The sequence below is a fragment of the Anabrus simplex genome, chromosome 12, assembly GCF_040414725.1.
Source record: "Anabrus simplex isolate iqAnaSimp1 chromosome 12, ASM4041472v1, whole genome shotgun sequence".
Classification (NCBI taxonomy): Eukaryota; Metazoa; Arthropoda; class Insecta; order Orthoptera; family Tettigoniidae; genus Anabrus; species Anabrus simplex.
The window spans coordinates 100,510,694-100,528,418 of record NC_090276.1 but is presented as its reverse complement, the minus strand read 5'-3'; the positions used below and the strand labels follow the sequence as shown (position 1 = coordinate 100,528,418).

The window sequence follows — 17,725 nt, the reverse complement described above, 5'->3', positions numbered from 1 at the left end:
ACTGTACCCGCAGGTCATGACATAAAATGCACTGATATCAGAAAAAAATAAGCAACGTATCAGCTGTTTACCATATCCCTGCTGGATAGCTTTTATTCGTGTATTCATTTTCTCCTTCCATGTCTCCTACAGAAACATCTTGTGTTTTGTTCGCAGGGACTTGCAGTGTGTGGACCTGCAGGTTGATGGTGCTGATCCTAACCATCTCTACGTGAGCACCACTGCTGGAGTTGTTGTCCACTGTCTCAGGAATGGGGGGAAGCCACGACCTCGTCTCTATACAACTGATGCTGTCGGTGAGTAGCTCGCACAGACTTGTTGTAGCTGGTGTACTGCTTGTTGCACGGTTAGGGCCGCACAGCTGTCAGCTTGCATCTGGGAGATAATGGGTTCGAATCCCACTGTAGGCAGCCCTGATGATGGTTTACCATAGTTTTCCAGTTTTACACCAGGCAAATGCTGTTGCTGTACCGTAATTAAGCCCTTTCCTAACCCATTACTGACATAAGACCTGTCTGTGTCAGTGCAACGTAAAGTACAATATCCACATGTTTTGGTATTCTTCTGCTTCTGAAGTGGCAAGTCCTCTAGAGAAGGGTTTGATAGTACAGTCAAAGATGAATTAATAATAAGAATAATAATCGTAGTCACCATCATCATCAGTCGTGCTACTCATTTCTGTGTGTCGTGATCCCATTTCTTGTCTCAGTCTTGTTGATCTTCATCCTTCCTCAGTATATACACGAATTGCAAATCACTGTGGTCAGTCCACCTGTGTGATGGCCTAACTCTTTCCTCTCTTGCCTTATATTTTTCCTTGTAAGATGGTGCATCGTGACTGAAGAACCTTGCATGTGATTACTGTGGCTCCCTGATGTTCAGTCAGTAGCAAGTCTTGCATCCATTAAGGGTCCAGCTTAATGGCTAAATGGTCCAAGGGGTCTCTGGTTCATTATCATTATCATCAGTTTCGTTTATGGCCATTAGAGACACGCGTTGCATCTGTCAGCATCTGTCCATCCCCTACTCATTTTCTGTTCATCATGGAAGCCTCTGAAGCTGTCAAGCACTGATCTGTACATTGTTCGGTTGAGGATGTCTTCTCAATTTAACCCTTAGAGTGCCGCCTAATTCCCACTAAATTTGCTGGGAGCGTGATTGCGCTCTTCTAGCTAGTGCCTTAATAAACACTAATTACTGAGTGTTGTTTCGTTGATGGGTTGAAAAACTGGTTGTTGTAGGATAATAAACACTCACAATTTTCATTATTGCATGCAGGTTGTCACTAACGGGAGTGATTCTGAGAATAATGACTCGGACAGTGACAGTAGTGAGGTTATGATTGGAACCGCAGCGAATATATCTGAGAGTTTGGAGGATTCCGGACTTGGTGATGCAAATGACGGTCCTGAGAATTCGGATAACGATGATGATGGTGGTGATGGTGATAGTAGTAATTAAATTGAAATAATAAATAAGGTAGTTCAACCTATTCAATACAAATAAATAAGAAATGTAGTGTTACATTCCTATTTAATTATAAGCGGAAGCGGTACCGGTTTCGACCCCAATCCGGGTCATCATCAGCCGAATAAAATGCAAAAAACAATGCATAGGTAAGAAAGGAATTAAAGAACAAGTCCCCACAAAAACAGTTGAAGAGGCAATATGAAACAACGGGGATAGGCACTGTAAAATCCAGAAGAAGTAGAAGGTAAGTCACTTAAAAGAAGCAAGGTGCAATCTTCTGAACAGCAGCATAGCGCACAGTCTCAAAATGTTTACGAGAAGCGGAGAACAGTTAAGTGAGCCAGCTTGCATACACCATCAGGCGCGATCCAACAAATATGAAGATCTAAAATCGTGCAGAAGCCGAAGATTAGTCGCTCGATTGAAGTAAATTGCCAGTTCCCGAAGATCAGCTAACATATTCAACGTCCGGCACTGTGCTTGCCAACGCAACTCGATGAATAGCTTAATGCTCCAGTATTCGGTTCGGTCGCGAAAATGTACATACATATTATGGTGTCCCTTAAAAGGGCAAAAATTTTTGTTTTTCATTTATTGAAACACATACCCCGTTATTGTGTTTATTAGTCTATTAGTTACCCAAGTACAGAATTTCAACTTCCTACATTAATTTTAACCTGTGCCGACGGGGCCTAAATGTTTTAGAAAATAGCTGCTTAAAGGGTCTCTTAAATGTATGTAGTTGTAGATGATCACTCAAAACAATTATTTTAGAGAAATATAAATGAAAACAGAAATTTATATAATGCTCTTCTTGTAAGTAACAAAAAAGATACAAGTTTTATAGTTATTCATTTGGATATTTCCTCTTCAAGTCTCTTTTTTACAGTCTGGGTAAATTTTTCTATGTTCTTGCACACAATGTAATAAGAACTGCTTCTGTTCTTCATCTGCGGTAATCAAACCATAAAAGTCAGTCATTAGTTTAACAGCTCTTTCAGCTGTGTCATTAACTGCTTTTAAGGTAGAAACCTTCTTTTTAGCTTCCACAAATGCCACGTTGTCTTTCCATGAAGATACAATTTCTTGAAGGAAACCACTGTCAAGTTTCAGTCATGGAAATAAATCTTTACTCCTGACAGAAACAAAATCACTCAAAGATTTCCCTGAAACAAGATAAAAAATACTTGTATTGCCTATAAATAAAACAAATAAGTTCTAAATTAAATACCAGATTAAACACTCCTAGTTTACTACGTACCATGTATCTCTTCTTTCGATGGAACATATCTCTTTCCAGAATCACCAAAGCTTTCTTTTTGTAAGTTTTCTACAATGTTTACTTTAGTCTGCTCATTAACTTCATTATCAAAAATTGAAAGGATGGCTATTTCCTCTGACAAGTACCACAAGTGTTGACTGAACTTGTTTAAAGCCGCATTGGAAATCAACTTGTCAACTTTCTCGTAATCTTTTAAGGTCTTTAAAAAACAAAAATCTTGATTTGGCGCTTTTACCGCCAAACTACATCCAAGCCAGGGCTTCACGTAAACTGCCACAATGAATAAACAAACATCTTGTAAAGCTTGTTTGTCCTTAGCGCTCATTTTAAACTGGGACTTCAGTAAACACATTTTTAACGAGTAAATAGCTCATGCCATCCATCGTGCTTGATGCATTGCACCAGGAGGTCTGATTTTTATTTTATTTTTAATGTCTCCACCCAGAAAAACAATAGCGAGCTCCATGATCATCTCATTCCGTCGATTTTGCCAGCTCATTGTTAAGAAACGTCACCAATTCAATAATATTTGCCTCGCAGAGATGTTGTTGGACGGAATCAGTGCACGGTTCTATGGCACTAGGATTAATATTCTTCCAGTTGTCTCTAAACTTTTTGAACAGCAGAATATCAGGAATGCTAGTGATTTGTTGAATATTTGATTCAAACACACTTTTGAGCACCAGTTCATAAATATGATGGCGGCTAGGAAAGAGTAACAAATCTCTTTCTAGTTTTTGCTCTAAAAGCACACAAGCTCGTTCAAGCGTCCTGTATTAGATGCTGTTGTATCACAGCACATTATTTGTACCTTATTGTCCAGGTTCCAGTCATGAAGGGCATTTGACACTGCTTTCGCTTGCTATTTGCCGGAAGAGTTGTCTAACTTCGGCACAGTAAGAAGTTGTTCCTCCTCGTTACATGAAATAATAATTGGTAGGCGTTCTTCTTTAGAACTTCTTATGTCCAGAGCAGGTAACAATTTTCCATCCCAATGAACAGTAACTACTTCGGGCACGTTATTCTGAAAATCGGATTTAATGGATCTCGCTCTATCTTTTCTCATTTGTGTTCAAATGCATTGAATAGAAGATTTGTTGATTGGGTAATTGTCAGAACTAAGACCAAGTGTTTCTACTACAGACTGAATTATATAAACAGAATCTCTGATGCTTAGTTGACATCTGTCTAAAGTTGCAACTAATTTAGATGTGATAAAATCTTTTCTTCCTTTCCTTGTCAACGTAGCTAAAGAACTTACAGACTGAGATGTGGATGGCAGAGATTCTTCCAGGCCTTCTTCAGAGCTTGTGGATTGTTCTTCTACATCTTCATGTGTATAAAAAGTCTGTAAAGTTGCAGATTCCAATGAGCTCGCGGAAGTCTTTTTTTATCTTCTGCGAGTTTTTTCAGCCTGGCCCTTTCTTCAGTATCAGCCAACCTTTTGTCAACACCCGCTAGGCACCCCGGACGCCCTGGCTCTCTTTGCTTTTGCAGAAATATTTTATCTTCTTTGATTTTTATTCTTTCAAGCGCATCAGCATGTGCAATATTGAATAAATTATCTAATTCAAGTTGAAAGTTCTCTTCGCGGCACTATGTAAATCCTGAATCTTCTTGCTATTTTTTGCAGTTCTCGCCAGACCTGATAAAGATCCACTAACTTCTTAACACAATTAGGCACAGCACTGGTAGGTATTCTAGCCTTTTCCCAGAATACATTGCACTTCCGAATGACAAGATTTGCGCTTTCACTAACAGTCGTTGGAAAATAGAACTGCGAGAACTTGACGATTAGGTGGTAATTTTACGCCTGTTATTTGGTAATTTAATAGCTTTAAGAACTCTTTCATAAACCGTATCATCAACAAATTCAAACACCGTCCTAAAACTATGTTATCAAAAGACAAAACCAAACCCACTTCCACTTTCACTTTCACTCAAGATGCTTATAAAATAACTAATGTTCTTAAAAAACACAACATGAAAATTTCTTTTAGAACCAATAACAGAAATCTTGATATATTACACAACTCTAAATCACTAAATAAATCTAATGCTTTTTCTAATTCTGGAGTATACAGATTCAAATGTAACAACTGCAGCTCCTCGTACCTTGGACAAACTGGCCGCAACTTTAACATCAGATACTCCGAACATATCAGCGCCATTAAATACAACAGATTCTCCGCTGTAGGACAACACATACAAGACTCCAAGCATAATTTCACCAATATTGCAAAAGACATAAAAATATTTAAAATCATTAACAAAGGCCCCCTCTTAAACACTACTGAAAATTGTTTTATTCACCTTGACCAATACTTCAACCCTAATTTCAATTTAAACAACATTTCAGAAAAACCCAATATCCTCTTTGATTTCCTAAGTCTTCTTCTCAAAAATTCTAAATTTCGAAACCCGAATTCAATTTTCCATGCCTTACAAAGTTCCTACCCACATTTTCTACCTCCAATAACCCACCCTCCTAACCCACCCTAAACTACCCCTCCTTTATTTCCCTATCTTATCTTTTTCCATTCTCTTTTTACTTCAAATCCTTTTAATCTCTTCTTATCTACTAATCCTCTGCCTTTATTAACTTATCCTATCTTTTCTTTTCACCTCTCCTTTAAAAAAAAACACCTACTTTCCGAATTGAACTGTATACTAATATACTGTAGTGCCACCTGCATTTCGGGTCTTTACATTCAAATTTAAACTCATGCCTTGCGCTGACTTTGACTACTTCAATTACGACCTGAATTCTTATCTTCAATAAATAGTGCACTGTGCATATACGTTTTTCATTTCTTTCTGGTATTGCGCTTTTACCATTTTTCTCTTCACAATTGTTTTTTACGTCAACTGTTCTAACGAATCTACAAGATCCTAGTTACATATTTCAATTATATTGAATTGTATTGTATGTACATTTTCGCGACCGAACCGAATACTGGATCATTAAGCTATTCATCGAGTTTCGTCGGCGTTGGCAAGCACAGTGCGGGACGTTGAATATGTTAGCTGATCTTGATTAATAAATTTCATGATGTTCCGTATTGATATCTATAGTATGTCATAGAAAGAAAGAGATCCACCTTATCAATACTAAATTTAATGTTATTATTTAAAACAGGACCGGTTTCGACTTATTACAAGTCATCTTCAGCTGTCATTTACATACACATTAGAATACATAATCAAACAGTTGTATCTTACAAATAAACATGTCGTGTTTGATAGACATTAGGTAATATGTCTAGAGGTGAAATTCTGCTTCTTACATCTAGGTTTAACGGATCAAGAATATTAAAAAGATATCTATCTTTAACACATTAAAATTTTTTTTAAAAGTTACAACACATGATAAAATTTGTTGTTTACACCTGACCTTGAATATAGCATTGTCGTTCAAGTTTTACTAATAATAGTTCTTTAAAAGGACTTTTTATATTGCATTGTTTTTAGTCGACTAAATATGCTTAAATGTAGCCGCATGTGCTTATACAGATACTTCTTACTAGGCTTAGACTTTGTCAAAATGAGTAATGTGAATTCAAAGAAGAAATTACAATAATAAAGTGAAGTGCGTTTGAATTAATAGTGATCTAGGTAATTGTAACCTCTGTTGAATAACTCCTGCAATTATATACTATTTAAAATACATTTCATGCAAAGAAGACATCACACTTCAATATATAAAAGTTGAAAGGTATAAAACAATCATATACGTTTTGTGAAATTCATATGAAGTAATGTTCTTTCCTCATGCGTATGTGTCAATTTCAATTGGAGTAATATACTTTATATAAACTTTGTCAAATTAAGTAATGTGAGAATGAATTTTTGAGATTGCATTGAGAAATGAAATGCCAGGTAATTAAAACCTGTATTGAATGACCTCTTCAAATATATACTGAGTAAAATACATTAAATTCAACATAAAACAATGGTACATTTCAATATAAGTTAAAAGGTAAGAGGCAGTCCTGCAAATTTGTAAAACTTCATATGAAGTACTGTTCTTCACGTGTACATGCCAAGTTCAAATGGGGCACTATTGGCCACTATTTGCTTAAAGTCCAATCACTATAAATTTAGATTGTCTTGTTGAATATACAGATTGAAGATGAATGTGCTGCTGGGGTTATGAAAGCTGTTGTTGTAGGTGGTTCTTTTTCGGTCTATGATACTTGCTAACTATCTGTAAAAAGTAAATGAAATCAGTTAGAAGCGCATTAGAATGTTAAAGTGTTAAACTTGTGTGTGTGTGTGTGTGTATTGTAGAGATTACTTACTGTCGTGAGATGATTGGGAAGTGTATCGCTTGGCGGCTTGGCGTGTACTATATCGTGAACTTGTGGTATTAGTGTCTGTTGTCGTGAGGGGAATGGAGGGATGGGGAAGGGGAGTTGCTAACTGTGTAGAGGTGGAGTTAGTTGTGTCTTTCTCCTGCGCTGTAGATTGCGCGTGGTGTTGTTTATTAACTGTTCTCAAATAATAGTTTTTTATATAAGGGATGATTTTATTAAATAAAATATTGGTTTTTTCTGTAATTTCATTAATATTATAATTAGGGTTGGCATATTGGTCTACTGTTATATATAGTTCTTCAGTAATATTGAGTAAGGGTCCTTTGGGGTTTGTGCTTAATATTATCATATCATTATCTATATTAGTAAAGTTATGTTTGTAATCAACCATGTGTTGTCCTATTGCCGAAAAATGGTTGTGTTTTATGGCATTGACATGTTCGTTGTATCTGATAGTAAAGTTTCTGCCTGTACGTCCTATGTAGCTTGTTAGGCAGTTATTGCAGCAGATACGGTAAACTCCAGAACGAAGGTATTTGTTGTTATTGTTGATAGTTTTTGTGTTATGTATGATAATGTTGCTGTTATGTGTAGTCCTGTAGGCTATTTCAAGGTTATGTTTTTTGAAAATGTTCGTTAACGAGTATATGTGCGTGTTATTAAATGTAAAGGTTGCGTAGTTTTTCTTTGGTTTGTCTATTTTTGATAATTTAGTTTTGGGTTTTGATTTGAATTTATGAATGATTGAATTGACTGTATCTTTCTTGTATCCATTTTTTCTTGCTATTTCTTGGATTAAATGTATTTCTTCATTAAAATCTATTTTTGAAAGCGGTATGTTAAAGGCTCTATACACCATACTGTAATATGCTGCTTTTTTATGGGAGCTAGGATGAATGGAATCTGTTGCTATTGTGTTTATAGTATGGGTAGGCTTGCGATAAATTTTGAAAGATAAATGATTATCTTGTCTAGTAATGGTCAAATCGAGATAGTTCAGTTTGCAGTTGTTTTCTGATTCTTTTGTAAACTGTATATGTGGGTCTATGGTGTTTAATGTGTCCAACAAAGTGTTGTCATTGGTTAGTCTATTATCGATGATAGCAAATACGTCATCAACAAAACGGCACCAAAAGAATATTCCGTTTATTGTACTGATTGAGTTGTATTCGAGGTGGTCTAGATATATTTCAGCAATTATACCGGAGGCGGGAGAACCCATTGGTAAGCCTAGTTGTTGATAAATTGTGTCATGGAACTTAAAAAAGTTGTTATTGATGGCAAATTCTAAAATTATTATGAATTCCTCGATTTCTAAATTACTTAGTTTACTGTAAGTTTTGAGGTTGGATGAAATAATATCTATAGTTTTTTTAGTGGGGATATTGGGGTACATATTGGTAATGTCATAAGACGCTAAGGAATGGTAACGTTCTAGTTGTAGCTCTTTAGTTTTGTTGCAGAAGTCTACTGAATTGTGTATAGTTTTATTGGCTTGAAATGAATAATGTTTTTTGAGGAATTTTTGGATGAATTGCGCTAATTTATATGTAGGACTTGCTCTGTAATTTACTATGGGTCTCATGGGTATGTTGTCCTTATGTATTTTTGGAAGAGCTTTTGCATTCGGTAGTTGGGGGTTCATAACTATGAGATTTTGTGCTTCAGTTTCGGTAAGTAGTAGGTGCGTGTTTTTAAGTAGAGTCTTGAGATTTCTTTGTATTATATTTGTAGGGTCCTTGCGTATGATCCGAAAGGTGTCGTTATTGAAAACTTCTTTTGTTTTTTGAATGTACACATTTTTGTCAATGATTACTGTGGTGTTGCCTTTGTCCGCTTTAGTTACGACCAGATTGTTTTGTTTTATCTTGTTGTTTAGTTTATTTATCTGTGTTATATTAATTTTTTTATTGTGAGAACTATTTTCTTGTAATTTCTTAATATACTGTGGTAGTCTTTTTGCGATGTCGTGTTTTACTTCATCTCGTAGGTCATATGGAATTTTCTGTAATGCGAGTTCAGTTTCCGCGGTGGTAGTTGTGATATTTTGCAAAACTGAGGTATTGCCCCAATTATGTTTCGGACCCTTACTCAAAATTTCAGTTTCTGTTTCATCGAATACTGTATTCGTGAGATTTTTGATCGAAGGATGGAAATTATGTTCAATGTCAGAATTAGGTTGGGATGAGGTAATCTTATTTATATTAGGAATCATGGGTTCCGTTCTTCGCGTCTGTTTTAAGGACTCTAATTTTTTGTTAAGGTTGTTTTGTTTTTTTATGGCTAAGTTCTCTATTTTGTCGTTAGTGATACGTTGAAAGTGATCCCAATAACTATATGGCAGCTCTTGGGATACTCTCAAATGTAGTGGATACAATTCATTGTTCAAATATTGTTTTTTACGGTAAAAAAATTTGATTTCCGTTTTTAGCCAGATTTTGTTAGTTTTATTTAATGTGTTACGTGTCTGATTGGTAACTCTGTGTTTATTGTTATACTTCTTAAGAAATTTATTGTAATTTCTTCTTTGAATTCACATTACTCATTTTGACAAAGTCTAAGCCTAGTAAGAAGTATCTGTATAAGCACATGCGGCTACATTTAAGCATATTTAGTCGACTAAAAACAATGCAATATAAAAAGTCCTTTTAAAGAACTATTATTAGTAAAACTTGAACGACAATGCTATATTCAAGGTCAGGTGTAAACAACAAATTTTATCATGTGTTGTAACTTTTAAAAAAAATTTTAATGTGTTAAAGATAGATATCTTTTTAATATTCTTGATCCGTTAAACCTAGATGTAAGAAGCAGAATTTCACCTCTAGACATATTACCTAATGTCTATCAAACACGACATGTTTATTTGTAAGATACAACTGTTTGATTATGTATTCTAATGTGTATGTAAATGACAGCTGAAGATGACTTGTAATAAGTCGAAACCGGTCCTGTTTTAAATAATAACATTAAATTTAGTATTGATAAGGTGGATCTCTTTCTTTCTATGACATACTATAGATATCAATACGGAACATCATGAAATTTATTAATCAAGATATTAATGCCAACCAGGCAAGACGTAATGCGTATAAATACAGAAGCATTAGAATCAAATTAATGAATACCACCAAGAATATCGCCTTTCTAAAAGAATGCCTTGCCAATAACCTAACTCCTAAATTTCTTAAGAAGTATAACAATAAACACAGAGTTACCAATCAGACACGTAACACATTAAATAAAACTAACAAAATCTGGCTAAAAACGGAAATCAAATTTTTTTACCGTAAAAAACAATATTTGAACAATGAATTGTATCCACTACATTTGAGAGTATCCCAAGAGCTGCCATATAGTTATTGGGATCACTTTCAACGTATCACTAACGACAAAATAGAGAACTTAGCCATAAAAAAACAAAACAACCTTAACAAAAAATTAGAGTCCTTAAAACAGACGCGAAGAACGGAACCCATGATTCCTAATATAAATAAGATTACCTCATCCCAACCTAATTCTGACATTGAACATAATTTCCATCCTTCGATCAAAAATCTCACGAATACAGTATTCGATGAAACAGAAACTGAAATTTTGAGTAAGGGTCCGAAACATAATTGGGGCAATACCTCAGTTTTGCAAAATATCACAACTACCACCGCGGAAACTGAACTCGCATTACAGAAAATTCCATATGACCTACGAGATGAAGTAAAACACGACATCGCAAAAAGACTACCACAGTATATTAAGAAATTACAAGAAAATAGTTCTCACAATAAAAAAATTAATATAACACAGATAAATAAACTAAACAACAAGATAAAACAAAACAATCTGGTCGTAACTAAAGCGGACAAAGGCAACACCACAGTAATCATTGACAAAAATGTGTACATTCAAAAAACAAAAGAAGTTTTCAATAACGACACCTTTCGGATCATACGCAAGGACCCTACAAATATAATACAAAGAAATCTCAAGACTCTACTTAAAAACACGCACCTACTACTTACCGAAACTGAAGCACAAAATCTCATAGTTATGAACCCCCAACTACCGAATGCAAAAGCTCTTCCAAAAATACATAAGGACAACATACCCATGAGACCCATAGTAAATTACAGAGCAAGTCCTACATATAAATTAGCGCAATTCATCCAAAAATTCCTCAAAAAACATTATTCATTTCAAGCCAATAAAACTATACACAATTCAGTAGACTTCTGCAACAAAACTAAAGAGCTACAACTAGAACGTTACCATTCCTTAGCGTCTTATGACATTACCAATATGTACCCCAATATCCCCACTAAAAAAACTATAGATATTATTTCATCCAACCTCAAAACTTACAGTAAACTAAGTAATTTAGAAATCGAGGAATTCATAATAATTTTAGAATTTGCCATCAATAACAACTTTTTTAAGTTCCATGACACAATTTATCAACAACTAGGCTTACCAATGGGTTCTCCCGCCTCCGGTATAATTGCTGAAATATATCTAGACCACCTCGAATACAACTCAATCAGTACAATAAACGGAATATTCTTTTGGTGCCGTTTTGTTGATGACGTATTTGCTATCATCGATAATAGACTAACCAATGACAACACTTTGTTGGACACATTAAACACCATAGACCCACATATACAGTTTACAAAAGAATCAGAAAACAACTGCAAACTGAACTATCTCGATTTGACCATTACTAGACAAGATAATCATTTATCTTTCAAAATTTATCGCAAGCCTACCCATACTATAAACACAATAGCAACAGATTCCATTCATCCTAGCTCCCATAAAAAAGCAGCATATTACAGTATGGTGTATAGAGCCTTTAACATACCGCTTTCAAAAATAGATTTTAATGAAGAAATACATTTAATCCAAGAAATAGCAAGAAAAAATGGATACAAGAAAGATACAGTCAATTCAATCATTCATAAATTCAAATCAAAACCCAAAACTAAATTATCAAAAATAGACAAACCAAAGAAAAACTACGCAACCTTTACATTTAATAACACGCACATATACTCGTTAACGAACATTTTCAAAAAACATAACCTTGAAATAGCCTACAGGACTACACATAACAGCAACATTATCATACATAACACAAAAACTATCAACAATAACAACAAATACCTTCGTTCTGGAGTTTACCGTATCTGCTGCAATAACTGCCTAACAAGCTACATAGGACGTACAGGCAGAAACTTTACTATCAGATACAACGAACATGTCAATGCCATAAAACACAACCATTTTTCGGCAATAGGACAACACATGGTTGATTACAAACATAACTTTACTAATATAGATAATGATATGATAATATTAAGCACAAACCCCAAAGGACCCTTACTCAATATTACTGAAGAACTATATATAACAGTAGACCAATATGCCAACCCTAATTATAATATTAATGAAATTACAGAAAAAACCAATATTTTATTTAATAAAATCATCCCTTATATAAAAAACTATTATTTGAGAACAGTTAATAAACAACACCACGCGCAATCTACAGCGCAGGAGAAAGACACAACTAACTCCACCTCTACACAGTTAGCAACTCCCCTTCCCCATCCCTCCATTCCCCTCACGACAACAGACACTAATACCACAAGTTCACGATATAGTACACGCCAAGCCGCCAAGCGATACACTTCCCAATCATCTCACGACAGTAAGTAATCTCTACAATACACACACACACACAAGTTTAACACTTTAACATTCTAATGCGCTTCTAACTGATTTCATTTACTTTTTACAGATAGTTAGCAAGTATCATAGACCGAAAAAGAACCACCTACAACAACAGCTTTCATAACCCCAGCAGCACATTCATCTTCATCTTCAATCTGTATATTCAACAAGACAATCTAAATTTATAGTGATTGGACTTTAAGCAAATAGTGGCCAATAGTGCCCCATTTGAACTTGGCATGTACACGTGAAGAACAGTACTTCATATGAAGTTTTACAAATTTGCAGGACTGCCTCTTACCTTTTAACTTATATTGAAATGTACCATTGTTTTATGTTGAATTTAATGTATTTTACTCAGTATATATTTGAAGAGGTCATTCAATACAGGTTTTAATTACCTGGCATTTCATTTCTCAATGCAATCTCAAAAATTCATTCTCACATTACTTAATTTGACAAAGTTTATATAAAGTATATTACTCCAATTGAAATTGACACATACGCATGAGGAAAGAACATTACTTCATATGAATTTCACAAAACGTATATGATTGTTTTATACCTTTCAACTTTTATATATTGAAGTGTGATGTCTTCTTTGCATGAAATGTATTTTAAATAGTATATAATTGCAGGAGTTATTCAACAGAGGTTACAATTACCTAGATCACTATTAATTCAAACGCACTTCACTTTATTATTGTAATTTCTTCTTTGAATTCACATTACTCATTTTGACAAAGTCTAAGCCTAGTAAGAAGTATCTGTATAAGCACATGCGGCTACATTTAAGCATATTTAGTCGACTAAAAACAATGCAATATAAAAAGTCCTTTTAAAGAACTATTATTAGTAAAACTTGAACGACAATGCTATATTCAAGGTCAGGTGTAAACAACAAATTTTATCATGTGTTGTAACTTTTTAAAAAAATTTTAATGTGTTAAAGATAGATATCTTTTTAATATTCTTGATCCGTTAAACCTAGATGTAAGAAGCAGAATTTCACCTCTAGACATATTACCTAATGTCTATCAAACACGACATGTTTATTTGTAAGATACAACTGTTTGATTATGTATTCTAATGTGTATGTAAATGACAGCTGAAGATGACTTGTAATAAGTCGAAACCAGTCCTGTTTTAAATAATAACATTAAATTTAGTATTGATAAGGTGGATCTCTTTCTTTCTATGACATGTTAGCTGATCTTCGGGAACTGGCAATTTACTTCAATCGAGCGACTCGTCTTCAGCTTCTGCACGATTTTAGATCTTCATATTTGTTGGATCGCGCCTGATGGTGTATGCAAGCTGGCTCACTTAACTGTTCTCCGCTTCTCGTAAACATTTTGAGACTGTGCGCTATGCTGCTGTTCAGAAGATTGCACCTTGCTTCTTTTAAGTGACTTACCTTCTACTTCTTCTGGATTTTACAGTGCCTATCCCCGTTGTTTCATATTGCCTCTTCAACTGTTTTTGTGGGGACTTGTTCTTTAATTCCTTTCTTACCTATGCATTGTTTTTTGCATTTTATTCAGCTGATGATGACCCGGATTGGGGTCGAAACCGGTACCGCTTCCGCTTATAATTAAATAGGAATGTAACACTACATTTCTTATTTATTTGTACTGAAAAGGTTGAACTACCTTATTTAGTATTTCAATATAATTGTGATACAGTTCAATACGGAACATCATGAAATTTTTATCTTTAGATAGTAGTAATGTTCGGGAGGATTTCGTAGGAAGTGACACTCATTATCAACCTGTACCTGCCTACTTGGAAAATCCAGGTCCAAAGCCTTGCAATGCCAAAACCTATTTCGTATTTTTATCTCTTCTTTACTCGGCCTCTGTGGCAGCTAATGGTGACAGAAACTAATTGATATGCTACTCAGTTCTTGAGGTCAGCACAACAACTGAAGCCTAATTCCCGCATAAAGCACTATCGGCCTGTTACTCTAAAAGGTTGTATCGCTGTATTGCCAGAGATGGGAATTACACGCAGACTGATAATATCTTCATCTTGGAACAGTGATTCTCGAGTCATCCCATGGTTTTCCAAGATGTTCTCAAGGAACAGATTCCAGCTAATACTGAAATTCTTCCATCTTGTGAATAACGACTTGTTGTTTCGACCAGGCCATGAGTAATATGAGCCATATGCTCGCGTCAGTGGATCACCCCAACACTCCCCGCCAACACCTTAGTATAGACGAGTCACTTGTCATTCCTCTTTGTTACAGTATCTACCAAACAAAAAAACATCTCAAATGGGGAATACAATTCTGGATGGTGTACGACTCTGCTAGCGCAGAGCAAAGAGCAATGGACTAGCATTTCTTGTTGTAGTGACTGAAAAAGTGTAAATACGTACGTAGATATGTACATAGAGAGGCAGAATATCCCGGTTTTTAAATATTTTTACATCTGACTACGAGCAAGTCTGATGTCGATCAGACATCCTGACACGTCATTCTTAGGTGAGTACTTATGTACTTCAGGTAACTTTTGTAGGTCTGAACTTGAAAAATATAATCTGCACCATGCTAATTTCTGAGGGAAAAACATTTTTTTCTTACCTTAGTTGGTATTATTTGCTATCAATACAGTCAAACTTTCTGAGCTATTTGGAGTAATAATCAATTATCTGGATTTAAAATTTGGAGAATTATGGTTCATCTTGTTCAGCCTTGCAATTTGGTTGTAAAGCGGGTGGCATTCTTAGCATACTCTCTGTAAATAGGCATAGCACTAAGAGGGTTAATCCAGACTGCTCAAGATCATTTCTTACCTCCCCGAACCATTTGTCGGAAACTGTCAAGTGTTTTGTCAGCCTCTTCTCATCCATTCTAGACAGATATCCATAAAATTTGAGTCTTCTTTTCTTCATTGACTCAGTCTTTCACTTTCTTTGTATAATTCTTCCCTTCCTCGTAACCTACACTGGCCATCCATGATTTTTGGATCCATTATCTTGCAGAGGAACTTCCACTCAAATTTCTCTTAGTCCCAATATTCCTGTCATTTGGAGGCATTCACTAGCATACAGACACTCTGTATTGTAATGTCTTAGTTTATCTCACTTTTCTCTTGTATAAAGCGAAAAGCAGCGGCCATCTTCTCTCACCTGGTGCAGTTGGCTTCTCTCCCATTAGTTTTCACCTGTGCGATTTCTCTGAGGGGCTTGAAGCTGTCAACTCCTTCTATCTTACCATGCTCCATCTTCAAGTGACAAGGGGCTGTTTTGATATAGTTCATATATTTGTTTTCTTCGAAGGAAATTTGGAGTTCTGCTTAATCTGCTTCCTGCTTTAGTATATTTATCTGCTCTCTAGATGTGTAGGTAGGATCGCGAGGTCATCTGCAAATGCAAGGCAGTTGATCTTGATGCCATTTTTTGATCCTCCAATATATAATTGGTTGAGCAGCCTTCCTTGTCCAGTTTATGGTTAATAGAGCAAACGCCTGAAAAGCCTTACATCTGATCTGTTTTTTGACATGCTCTATTGGTGGAATAATATCTAATTCCTCCATGGGAACTTAGAATTTCCATTCGGAATTGCTAGGCGGGCAATAATTCCATTGTGGAGATTTATCTCCCGTATGCAGTTATCAGACTGTGCCTCTTATAATGGGCTTCTGATAAGTTCACCTGCACACACCCCAGCATCAGTGGGTAGGGTCTGGCACATCCCACTCTGATAAGTCTAGTGTCAGACCTAAGACGAAACGCTGGTTAATAGAGCAAATGCCTGAAAAGCCTTATATCTGATCTGTTTTTTTCTACCAGTATGCAAACAGCAATTTCCTGTCAACCAAATCATATGCTTTTTTGAAGTCTATGAAGACCACTACCAAATCTTTGGAGATGTAGTTTTCCAGTACTCTTTTCAGGCTCCGATCTGCTCCACGCATCAAGCCCCCTTGATATTCTCCAAGCTGTTGATCTATTTGTTCCACTAGCCTTGTCTGCAGTGCGTTGTATAGCGCCTTGTACGTTACAGGGACAATAGAAATCGCACAATAGTTATTAGGATCCGTTCCATCACCTTTCTTATGTAAAGGATGAACCAGAGCAGTTTTTCAATCATCAGGAATTACTTCAGATTCCCAGATCTTTTCCATTTCTTGCCTTAAAGTTTTAATTGATTTCTCCACCACATTTCAGCATCACCGCTGTGACCGAATCTTCATCTGCGGCTTTGTTATTCTTCAGTTCCGCAACTATTTTACGAAATTCTGTTTCATCTGATGGGACTGAATCTTTGTTCCTTTGTTCTGGATTTTTCCTAGGCCATTTATCTCTGGGCTTTTCACAATTTATCAGTTTCTCACAGTATCTGGCCAAGATCTCACAATTTTCATCTTTGTTCACGGCCATTTTTCCATCTTCCCGTCGAAAACTCAAGCTTAATGTTGCTTGGCAGTCCTGTAGAAGGCCCTAATAATGTTTTTCTTAAATTCTGTCTCAATGGTACAGATCTCCCCAGAGATTTGGTTTCTTTTTGGCTTGCCAGAGGGTCTTTGCTGCCTGTGTACACACCGCTTTGTATGTCTTGAATTTGTTGTTTGTTTTGTTTTGTCCGCATACCATGCTTTGTAAGCCTCTGCTCTTCTGTCAGTTGCTTCATCGCAGTCTTTAGCTGCCTGTAGGGTCACTGGTAGAGTGTCAGCCTCCGGATTCCAAGATAGCGGGTTCAAACCCGGCAGAGGTAGTCGGATTTTTGAAGGGCGGAAAAAAGTCCATTCGACACTTCATGTCTAACGATGTCATCATGTAAAAGTTCTCTAGTGAGACATTTGGTGTTTACCCAACAAAATTCATTAAGTCTCAGCCATAGATGCCCAGGAGAGTTTCGGTTTATTCGGTCTGCCATCTAGTGGGCCTAGAGTAAAAAGGAACGTCGAAATTGACGAGC

General features: G+C 35.8%; 1 protein-coding gene across 1 annotated transcript in view; it reads left to right on the top strand.

Moving 5' to 3' along the window:
• Nucleotides 1–17,725, top strand: part of LOC136884171 (cytoplasmic dynein 2 intermediate chain 1) — a 278,007-nt gene that overhangs the window by 197,306 nt on the left and 62,976 nt on the right. Inside the window, exon 13 of the mRNA XM_067156209.2 lies at nt 157–296. Within this exon, the coding sequence (XP_067012310.2) occupies nt 157–296 (140 nt within the window). The remainder of the gene's footprint in view (nt 1–156; nt 297–17,725) is intronic.